General features: G+C 33.1%; 1 protein-coding gene across 1 annotated transcript in view; it reads right to left on the minus strand.

Annotated features, from left to right (window-relative positions):
* The window catches only part of LOC124539972 (oxidative stress-induced growth inhibitor 1-like), a 57714-nt gene that overhangs the window by 12777 nt on the left and 32926 nt on the right, over positions 1–12011 (minus strand). Inside the window, exons 2-4 of the mRNA XM_047117348.1 lie at positions 7336–7646; positions 1937–2042; positions 1213–1312 (exon numbers count right to left, since the gene is read on the minus strand). Coding sequence (XP_046973304.1) covers positions 1213–1312; positions 1937–2042; positions 7336–7408 — 279 coding nt within the window. The 5' untranslated portion in view covers positions 7409–7646. The remainder of the gene's footprint in view (positions 1–1212; positions 1313–1936; positions 2043–7335; positions 7647–12011) is intronic.

Consider the following 12011-nt stretch of genomic DNA (forward strand, 5'->3'; position numbering starts at 1 on the left):
CAAGGTTGGTGGCACATTGACGATGTAATGATTAGTTAATATTTCTTACAGCGTCATTATCTATGGGTGATGGTGGCCACATATGTATAAACACGATTTTAGCCAAAAATTAAATTATGATGTAATATCATTATAACATGCTATTTACCTTAATATTAAATTAAAAGTTAGTTTAAAATGTTTTTGATAAATATTATTGCAATAAAATGCTGCAACGTAACATAGTGTATCGTTATGTAACATGCGTGAAATGGATTTTACTATGCACATCGATTTATTTAAAAAAAAAAAAAACAATTGATACCGGTGAATCAAAGTAGATTCAAAATAATCTTCATTCGAGCTCATAAAGGCACTTTTGAATATTCATGTTTCAGTGTTAGATGTAAAACTACGGAAAAGATAATACCAAGAAGAAGCATTTATGGAAACAAGTTCTAGGTACACTCTTTTTTATCTATGTATTTTGAGATTTAAATTAAGTGACAATCGAAGTTATAAATAAGCGTAGAATCTTAATATAGAAACGAATACCGAGCTCTGTCTAAAAGTAACTTCAGTCTATAAATATCTTATAAACTTGTACTAACTTCAATTTTGTTTTATAGTTTTTTATAGTTATTATACTACTTGTTTTCTAAAATATAAATTAACGCCGTGTACACAAATCTATAGTAAAATATTAATAACTATTAGAATTAAATTATATATTATCTGTGTATTTATGCATCTGTCATCTGTCATGACACTGACATGCATTGCGAAAGCGCGGGAAAATAGTATGTCTCGACAGTCGACCGCACCGTTCAATCTCCATCGTGTCTTCTCCATCGCACGTGACATTGGCGAAATAATCTATGCCCTCTTGGTACAAAGAAAAGCCATAAAAAAAGAAAATAGAATGTATAAAAACTGGCGCACAGAGTAGACGAGCGAGTTGATATTTAAATATAATGTCCATTTAATCTATGTTGTAAATCGCGTGAACATTACAAATATTATAATTATGACATGTTTACGTTTAATTTGTCAATTTTTGTTACATTAAATGCTTAAATATATACAAATATGAACTAAAACTAGTTACTGCATAACTAGTTACATTACAAATGGCCATTAATAATGGTATTATTATAACTATATCTAGCGTCCCTTAATTTTCTAGATTATTCAATTGTTTTAAATATTCAAGTTGATAAGGCATGTACTTACTAATAAAGGTAAGGGGTTCTGACTCCTGCCCTCCAAACCCTCAGCAAGCTCCGTGAGATCCGTCTCCAGTAGACTCTGCCCGGGGGGTAGGTTTTGTAATCTGGAAGAGGGATCAATGACCGCCTTTATAATGGTCAACACTTATCTTACAGAGGGTAAGACAACTCCTTAATTCAGTATCATACAACCCAATGATGTTCTAGTAAACAGATATGTCATTAACGCGCAAAAAGTGAAGACTAGAAAACGTCCTAATTGGGACGTTTGCCTTTAGTCGTTTTCATCATAATTATGCCAGTAATACGTTATAATACATCATAATTACGTAGTAATACGTTTTGCGTAATTAAAACATCTAGTTATCCCCTTCACTTATTGTTTTTATCAAGCTATTTTTTTACTTGTAACGAAATGTAAAATAAACGGTTCCCGGCGCGGCACACTTTTTTTCTGTTTGAATATCATTGATACAGCCGATCAGATCCACTAGAGGTCATTTCAATATTATAATTAAAAAAATTGAAAAAAGTAAAAAAAAAATTTAATATTTAAAAACGTATTGATCATGTGTATGGAATCAACTCTATCTACTATTAATAACGATTTATTGGGTTACTAGGATTGCCCCCCAGTTTATACGACATTATTCTTCACGGCTTCATTTACTAAACAGAAAATTAAAAACAAAATTAATGATTTAGTCAAAACAAAACGTGTAGCCTACCTGGCTCTGAGCATTTCATCTATAGGCAGGTTATCTGGTATTTCCTTTAAGTATGGTACATTGCCAGCCAACATGAATGAAGTCACCATACCGCTGGGGCCGTTACCTGAAAAAAACGATTTAGAAAATTAAAATAACCTCTAACATCTTAAACAATGGGCCACTGTCCGCCATATTTGTTTTTCATTACGTCATAATATATTACTTCATAGAGTTTGCGATTTGAGAAATTAATAATTATTAAGGATTACTTATGGTACTATACGGTCATATGTAACATTTTGTATACATTTCATTAAGTCGTAAATTAAGGCGTTATGACATATAATTGATTGTTTACAAAATGTTACTTACGACCTTCATACACACATGTCTTGAAATGACAATTAAACAAATCCAATTATTGACAATAAAATAACTAAGAATGTAGAGTTACCTTATATGAAAGAAAAAAAATATTAAAATAAGTTTCTATTATTTGTCATATATTTAAAATTCACAGATATAAATCATTATAATTTGTCTGTGTGTATATATTAAATAAAAATTACGAAATAAATATGTCCAATTATTTAATTATTATATAAGAATCGTAGAGCTTCTTAACTTCCAGGCAGGATATATCACATACATAATTGTTTAAATAACAATTGTATTTAACTAACTTACTTACTAAATTTGTATTTTAAATGTTGAAAAACAGTAACTACTTAATTACTTGTCGGTTCTACGATCTTAACTACATTTTTAGTCTTGAGACTATTCATTTCATTTGTACACTTAAACTTTCCTTAATACATTGGCGAAAACCATATCAAAATTAGTTCAGTAGTGTTGAGTTTATCGCATACAGACAAACAAATTCGACGACCTCTGTGGTCGAGTGGTGTGTACACCGGTTTTCATGGGTACGCCACCCTGAGGTCCCGGGTTCGATTCCCGGCCGGGTCGATGTAGATTACCATTAGTTTTGTATGTTGTCTTGGGTCTGGGTGTTTGTGGTATCGTTACTTCTGATTTTCATAACACAAGTGCTTCGGCTACTTACATTGGGATCAGAGTAATGTATGTGATGTTGTCTTATATTTATAAAAAATAAAAAAAAATTAGGCGGGAGGTTTTTATTTTATGTTCTAGCTGTACCCACGACATCGTGCGTTTTTTAATTTAATAAAAAAAAAATTAGTAGCCCAGGTTACTCCTTATCCTATCCTATCTACCAATGAAAGTTCCATCATAATCAGTTCCAGAGATAAGCCGGAACAAACAAACAGATAGACATACATACAAAAATTTAAAAATACGTAATTTCAGTTTATGTACCGTGTAGATACATATGCAATTAGTAATAGCGGTTATTTTAATATTACAAACAGACACTCCAATTTTATTATATGTAATAGATTGATCATTTTGATCTATGGGAACGTCTTTATGTATCTATGTTATATATAACATAGTTATTTAAATACAAGTAGGTATATCTGAAACAATGTTACATAAGACATACATACATTGTATCATATAATAACTGTATATAATCAGTAATATAACTAAGATCGTATTTCTGTTCAACTTGATCATTGAAAGGTCAAAGAGAAATATAAGGATGCAGCTTCAGTTAGATTTATTTGCTATAATGCTATGGTTAGCGAAATATTACTTTAATAATTTACTAGCGAAGTCCCGCCGGCTTTACACGGGTGCAATGCTGATACTAAGTTGTTGAATTTGTTTATTTACGACATCACATTAGAAACCTCTAAAATTATCAGTGTTTCTTTACTATATTGTACATGTTATACATACAAAAATATTCCTGTAAAATCACTCTATCTATTAAAAAAACCGCATTAAAATCCGTTGCGTAATTTTAAAGACCTAAGCATACATAGGGACAGACAGCGGTAAGCGACTTTGTTTTATTTTATGTAATGGTATGGATTAATTATATTTATATCTGTTAACTTGTTCTAAGGATAAATCTTGTGCTAAAAGTAACGATGTCAAATAACCAAAAGAGTTAAAAGCTTTTCTATCTAAGAATAGAATAGATATCAATTATTAAATAGTCATAGTAAATATACTAATATGTTATTCTCTACAAACATTTCTTGATATGTATTTTTAAGTAATTCTGGATTTTGTCCAATGCTTTATTGGCGTGTGAATGGAGGAGGGGGTTGCAGGTTTTAAGGATAAAAGGTACAATATATGCTGTCAGGATATAACCTATTCCTGTTCTGAATATAATTCCGATCAGTTCAACATTTATGGCGCAATGGAGTCTCAAAAATTACGCAACGGATTTTGAGGCGATTTTGTTTAATAGATAGAGTGATTCTATACGAAGGTTATGGTACATAATACATGGACAATATAGTAAAACAACAACAGCCTGTAAATTCCCACTGCTGGGCTAAAGGCCTCCTCTCCCTTTGAGGGGAAGGTTTGGAACATATTCCACCACGCTGTTCCATTGCGGGTTGGTGGAATACACATGTGGCAGAATTTCTATGAAATTTGTCACATGCAGGTTTCCTCACGATGTTTTCCTTCACCGCTGAGCACGAGATGAATTATAAAGACAAATTAAGCACATGAATCAGCGGTGCTTGCCTGGATTTGAACCCGCAATCATCGGTTAAGATGCACGCGTTCTAAGCACTGGGCCAGTAAAGAAACAAGGAAAAATCTATAGTATTCTTACCATCAGTATTGCATCGGTGCGAAGCGAAATAAAAAGATAGAAAAAAATAAGATACCATTGGAAAAATCCAGACGAACCTGCACTACTTAATTATCAATCAGTCATACCGTCAAGTTAATCTGAACTCTAAATATATTGATATAGATTCCATTTTAAACTAACTGAGATATAATTAATTATACAAAGTATGTTAAGGTTATGATAATAGTGAGTACGATAAAATATTTGTAACTTTCGAATTTCAAGCGCGCGTTAAATCTTTTTATGCATAAGTTACTAAAGAGAAATTTATTTAGCACAATTAAATTAATAATCTATGTATATATATAAGTAAAAAGTAAAGTAACAGCCTGTAAATTTCCCACCGCTGAGATAAGGCCTCCTCTTCCATTAAGGAGAGGGTTTGGAACAGATTCCACCAAGCTGTTCCAATGCTGGTTTGTGGAATGCACATGTGGCAGAATTTCGATGAAATTAGACACATGCAAGTTTCCTCGCGATGTTTTCCTTCACCGCCGAGCACGAGATGAATTATAAAGACAAATTAAGCACATGAATCAGCGGTGCTTGCCTGGGTTTGAAGTTTGAACCCGCAATCATCGGTTAAGATGCATGCGTTCTAACCGCTGGGCCAGCGGTATATACAATATACCCCTGTTAATTCGACAAAGGTCTTGCAGGGCAGTGTTCCCAATAGACCGTATTTTTTTACATAATACCTTGCAATCCGAAAAATTACATGTACAATGATAAGATTCCATATGTGATAACTATTACATGTAGTCAAATTCAAACTAAAAACGCGTCGAGTACAAGTTTTGACCTGTTCAGTCATGCATAATCTTCATAAGTGAAGATTGTCAAAAAAATAAATAATAATAATAGATGTGTCGGAATAAAGGACGTGCCGTATTAGTCAGGGGCTGATTTCGGGATGTATATAGGTATATACCTACATACAATGATGTTCTAGTAAACACATATGTCATTAACGCGCAAAAGTGAAGACTAGAAAACGTCCTAATTGGGACGTTTGCCTTTAGTCGTTTTCATCATAATTATGCCAGGAATACGTTATAATACATCATAATTACGTAGTAATACGTTTTGCGTAATTAAAACATCTAGTTATCCCTTTTACTTATTGTTTTTATCAAGCTATCCTTTTTACTTGTAACGAAATGTAAAATAAACGTTCACCGGCGTGGCACACTTTTTTCTGTTGTTTAGTATGGGTATAACATATTTATTTATTAGAATATCATTGCCTACATACTACTATACATAAATCGCGAACTCTCAGAAACTATAACATCAAAGTAATTTGACTGGCAATTAATGGCTTATTGTCAAAACGATTTAAAGCCCTAACACAACAATACAGCATTATTCTTTATCCAAATAAGTACCTTAAATACATTGTGTAATTACCATAGATCAATATGGCCCTTTACAGTATGTAATTTAAATAAATATTTTCGAAGATATTACAGATTTAAAATGCTTAGCGTTTTGTATTGTCTAATGTCTAAAAAAGCTGTAAACGATGTAAAACATTCTGCAGTATATTTAGTACGCCCACGACCTTGTTTGAATTTTACAACAAAAAAAAATTATTGTAGCCTAAGTTATTACTTATTATATCAGTTACCTGCCAGTGAAAGTCCCGTCAAAATCGGTCCAGCCGTTCCAGAGATTAGCCGGAACAAACAGACAGACAGAGAAAAATTGTAAAAAAATGTTATTTTGGTATACATACATTAAAAAGGGCTGTTTTATTATTACAAACAGACACTCCAATTTTATTATATGTCTAGATTGCAACTGAAGCCGGGGCGGATCGCTAGTTACCGATAATTACTGACGATGTTCTCATCTCAATCTAGCTTATATATATACATCTAGGTAATATATCTAGGTATGACCTAGATGGACAGGATATCCAATCGTATTCACGTCTAGTTAAATTAATTCTCACGTAAACAATCAACAAAGAAACGTGCCTCGAATCGTTATAAGGTATTATGGAATATGTACGATAACATTAATATATGTTACATAATTTAAATACAATTATATATGTGTGTTTAATTTTTCTTTATATTATTAGAACGTGCATATTCACCGATGATTGCGGGTTCAAACCCAGGCGAACCACTGAATTTTCATGTGCTTAATTTGGGTTTATTATACATCTCGTGTTTGGCGGTGAAGGAAAACATCGTAAGGAAACCTGAATGTGTCTTATTCATCATAGAAAATCTGCCACTTATGTATTCCACCAACCCGCATTGGAACAGCGTGGTGGAATATGTTCCAAACCTTCTCCTCAAAGGGAGAGGTAGCCTTAGCCCATCAGTGGGAAATTTAGATGCTTTTTAAAAAACTACACGTTACATATACCATCCTAACATATTTTACAATTATTGTCTGTCTGTATGTCTGTTCCGGCTAATCTCTGGAATGGCTGGACCGATTTTGATGGGACTTAAACTGATGTAATAAGAAGTAACTTGAGTTACAACAATTACTTTTTGTTAAACTCAAACGCGCACAAATTCGCGTGCACAGCTAGTATTAAACAATAATTACAAAAACAACAAATCATCAATTATAATAGCGGCATAATGATTCAACATATTTTCGTCGCGAACTAATTGACCGTTAAATAAAAAAAAAGAAATCTTACCGATAACGACGACATCTTTGTACACCACGTCATCTGATAGCGTGTGCTGGCAAGACTTGATACCGTCCCTCATCTTCACAGATTATATCATAGATGGCGCCACTGATTGTGATATTAAAACTGACAGTAGCTGCCGTTGAGTATTTAAATATTTGAATTTAGAATTCTAAATTTAAATGCGTTACGTTAAATTATATCACATGCAGTTTACAGTCTTACGGACTTTTCTGAGTCTTATTGAATATATATGTTTTTTTATTTTAGTTCGTTATATGACTTGATCTTCGCGTTGTTCAAGGTTATTGGTATATCTGAAACAAACATACAATATTATTAGACATATATAAACTAATAACACAGTCTTATTTCATAAGGATAACATTCGTTCATGGAGGTTTCCTTTCTGACGATTTTTCAACTGCAACTGAGTGGTTTCTGAGCTATTATAGCACATATATTTAAACAGTATCCAGATTATTTCGTTCAATAGAAATGAGTGGTACAATGTGCAATAATTCTTTTTGAAACAAAAACAATCCATTGCAAAGTCAAACATTTAATTTTCGTAATATATTTTATTTAATTTATGTCTTAAGACACGTCAAAAATCCTTTTGTTTTATCTGCTAAAGTTAAAATACAGCATGTAATAAGCAATAACTGTCATTAAGAATGACATCCACGTAACGAAAACAATAGTTTTGAACAAATGTTACCATAAAATTGTAAACTTTAGTCTAATTTGGCTACATTGTAAGCGTACTTATATAACCGACTTCAAAAACGAAAGAGGTTCGATAACTAAGACTTCCTTAATTAACCTTATTGGAAAAATATTTTTTTCGTATGGCAATTCTTCCATTTAAATATAAAGAAAAGATTCGAAGTCGATTTTTTTGTTGTAACAATTTATATATTTATTTTTACAGTTTCACTAATATATTTTCCAATATATAATTTACTATTAAAGTTATTGATTTCGGAATATATACAATGTTTTTTATTTTTTTTCAGTGGAGCTCGATATTTCGACATTAATCAATATGTCTGATCTGTGTGACTGTAATAATGCCGAAATATCAAGCAACACCTAACAAAAATAAAAATCATGATTAATATCCCGAAATCAAATTTAATAAAAAAAAAACATGTTAATTTCAAACCTTATATGATATACTGACCAAGATTATTTTATGTGTTTTTTTATAAGCTTTACCGTAAATTGAATTCCTTATTCAACCACAAACCGTGAAGTACGTTTTTCTTTTCTTGCATTGTCAATTATTTTTAACCTGAGTGTTTATATAAGATAAAATAAATATTGCAGACTATGATCAGACCGGTTCTTCTATAGAATCTATATTCCAAACCAGACACTACCATTGATGTTTGTCATGGCTAAAAGTTTGAATCGAATTTGATGAAATTCCGTAGAAAGCAACGTACCCCCAAGGCTATGTCCTTGCTTTTTAATACCTAACACTTGATAACAGAAGTATTTCGGAGGAAGCGAATGCGGTAACTTAAGTTAATTGGGACAAATGATAATTAGCTTGAAAGGGGGCCCAATTTTAAGAGTCTTCATCTTCATCAGCCTTTTGCTTTCCACTGTTGAACATAGGCCTCCCCAAGAGCGCGCCACGCTGCTCGGTCCTCTGCCTCCCTCAACTAGCCTCCAATTTTAATGGTAATGATAAATATTTCCGACTACGACTATACCTCTTCGTACGTATATGTAATTCTGCTTATTTACATGATTAAGATATCAGAGTCTGAATCGCAAATTGATGAAATCAGTGTAATTACAGGTACAAGGGGCATAACATCTCCGTTCCTTAGATTAATTACTCATTGGCGATGTAAGGAATGATTTGGGCACTTATCATCAGGTAACCTAAGCCATAAAAATATTATGGCGTCTTAGTACATCAGTCTGATAAGCACAACGTAATTTTCATATACTATCTTTATTATTACACGTAATATTGTCATCGTAATGATGACTGATATAATTCAGACAACATCACATACATTACTCTGATCCCAATGTAAGTAGCTAAAGCACTTGTGTTATGGAAAATCAGAAGTAACGAAGATACCACAAACACCCAGACCCAAGGCAACATAGAAAACTAGTGATAATCTATATGGAATCGGCCGGGAATCGAACCCGGGACCTCGGAGTGGCGTACCCATGAAAACCGGTGTACACACCACTCGACCACGGAGGTCGTCAAATATAATATAATATAATAATAATTGTAAGGATTATCGTTAATAAATGACACATGTTATTGTTTTTACAAAAGTGCAGCAGCAAGGCGAACTAATGTCAAAAACTAATTATAAGAACAATTACTAATGCAGATTATGCAATACACTGCACATTTTAAACCGCTATGACGTCACGGCAGTAATTTGCTTGAAATCGTTACGTTGAAGTAAATTAATTTACTATATAATACTATATAATAAATAAAATAAGCATGAGAAATGAGAAATCCAAATAGTATGCGAAGGTGTAGAGTCATAGTAAGAAAACCTTCGTCAGTTTTCAAATTCATTCCTTTATCAAGTCTTAAGCTCTTAGCACCTTTGGAAACTAAACATCAAATCATTGCGACGCAATATGTCACTCTCGATCGGTAAAGCAGATTATCGCTCATACTGAGCACACGAAAATAGATCTTATGGTGACGATCCTTTTCTTACCCCGACTGTACATAAACTTTAAAAACTTTCAAGCTGAATACGTTCGAGAAGTAGATGTGAAAGCCTGAAGAACTACGAAGCTTATTGTGTCTGTGAAATCTCATTTCAGATCTCAAGCATTATTTCTCACACTCATAGCTAAACGGTGAAATGTCTTCAACCGTCTATTTCCCGAGGATAGCAATCCAGGTATTTGCAATTTTAGAGTGTATTGGCATCTATATAAGCGTCATTTTAGACTGCACTAGTACCTACCATAAGGGATGACAATATACCCAAGATTGTCAATTGAAAGAAAATGTAATTCGTTTCTTAACATTAACTTAATCATATCTATACTTATATTATAAATGCGAAAGTAACTCTGCATTAACTCTCAGTTATTCTACTGCCAAATAACAGCACTCAGTATTGTTGTGTTCCGGTTTGAAGGGTGGATGAGCCAGTTTAACTACAGGCACAAGGGACATAACATCTTAGTTTCTAAGGTTGGTGGCACATAGACAATGTAAGGAATAGTTAATATTTCTTACAGCTTAATTGTCTATGGGTGATGGTGACCACTTACCATCAGGTGGCCCGTATGCTCGTCCGCCAACCTATAACATAATAAAAAAAAACTGCATGGTGTTCTTTCAGACACTGATCAATTTTGATGAAATTTGTAATGGGCCAGGTTGAGCCCTAAGGACGGACATAGGCTTATGTCCGAACTTGCTCCAATACATGCGAAGTCGAGGGCATCAACGATGAGTTAGAGTTACATTCATGATGAGTAAGCCATTTTTGAAGGAAGACTGTGTATTCAAAACATGTAATTAGTGTGTATCAACACGCCTTTCCAATTATCTTCAACGAAGGAAACAATTCATAGGAATATAATAAATGAAATTAAAAATATAAAAACATCCTTGACCAAATAAGACAAATTCAATGAGCCCAAACTCGATGGGTTTACTAAAAGGTAGAGCAGGGTCTCCTAGCTTCGAGCCCTAACAGCAGACCAGCTCAGTGGTTCCAGAAGACATTAGTGTTTCAAATGTCAGATCCCACAGATGCTTGCAAGCAAGCTGAGCGTGTAACATTCCTATCACAAATTACAAACGACCTGATGACCTTGAAGACCTGAACAGATTTCCACAAAACATAGCTAAGAACACTCTCGACTGATATACCTTTCAAACGAAAAAAACCGCAATAAAATCGTATCATTCGTTTCGGAGCTACGATGCCACAAACAGACACATACACATTTACACAGACACGTCAAATTTATGACAACCCGTCGTATTAGCGTCCGGGTTAAAAATATGCTTCTATACATAAAACATACTTATTTAACTCTACCGAAATATATCGATTAGAATAAAAACTTTATTGCAGTAAAGAAGACATTTGTTCATGAAAGATAACCCTATAAAATACCAGACTACGAACTGCGGGCTCAGTGTAACTATTCTATACGAGAAATTCGATCGTAAAACATTTATCGAATAGGTACACGCAGTAAAATAACGAGTCAACTTAACCGTCAGTTGTCAAAATCGCGAGTGATAAACGAAATGAGTTCAAACAAAATAGTTTTATTGATTTCGATTAAATAACAATCTATTGAGAAATCTTGTTGGTTCTTGCGATATGTGCAACCGACTCATTAGAGAGTCTAGCAAAATCAAAATAAACTTTATTCAAGTAGGCTTTTACAAGCACTTTTGAATCGTCATTTAACAATTAAGTGAAGCCACCGGTTCGGAAAGTAGATTCTACCGAGAAAAACTGGCAAGAAACTGAGTAGTTACTCTTTTTCAGCATTTAAAAAATAAAATCATATTAGTTAAATACAATTACATGTGTATGTAATGTATCCTGCCTGGAAGTCAACAGGTATTAATTCCAAGCTTTTTCATCAGCGCCAAATAACAATAGATATTGTATATTGTTGTATTCTGATTTAGGAATCAGTCA

The sequence above is a fragment of the Vanessa cardui genome, chromosome 24, assembly GCF_905220365.1.
Source record: "Vanessa cardui chromosome 24, ilVanCard2.1, whole genome shotgun sequence".
Classification (NCBI taxonomy): Eukaryota; Metazoa; Arthropoda; class Insecta; order Lepidoptera; family Nymphalidae; genus Vanessa; species Vanessa cardui.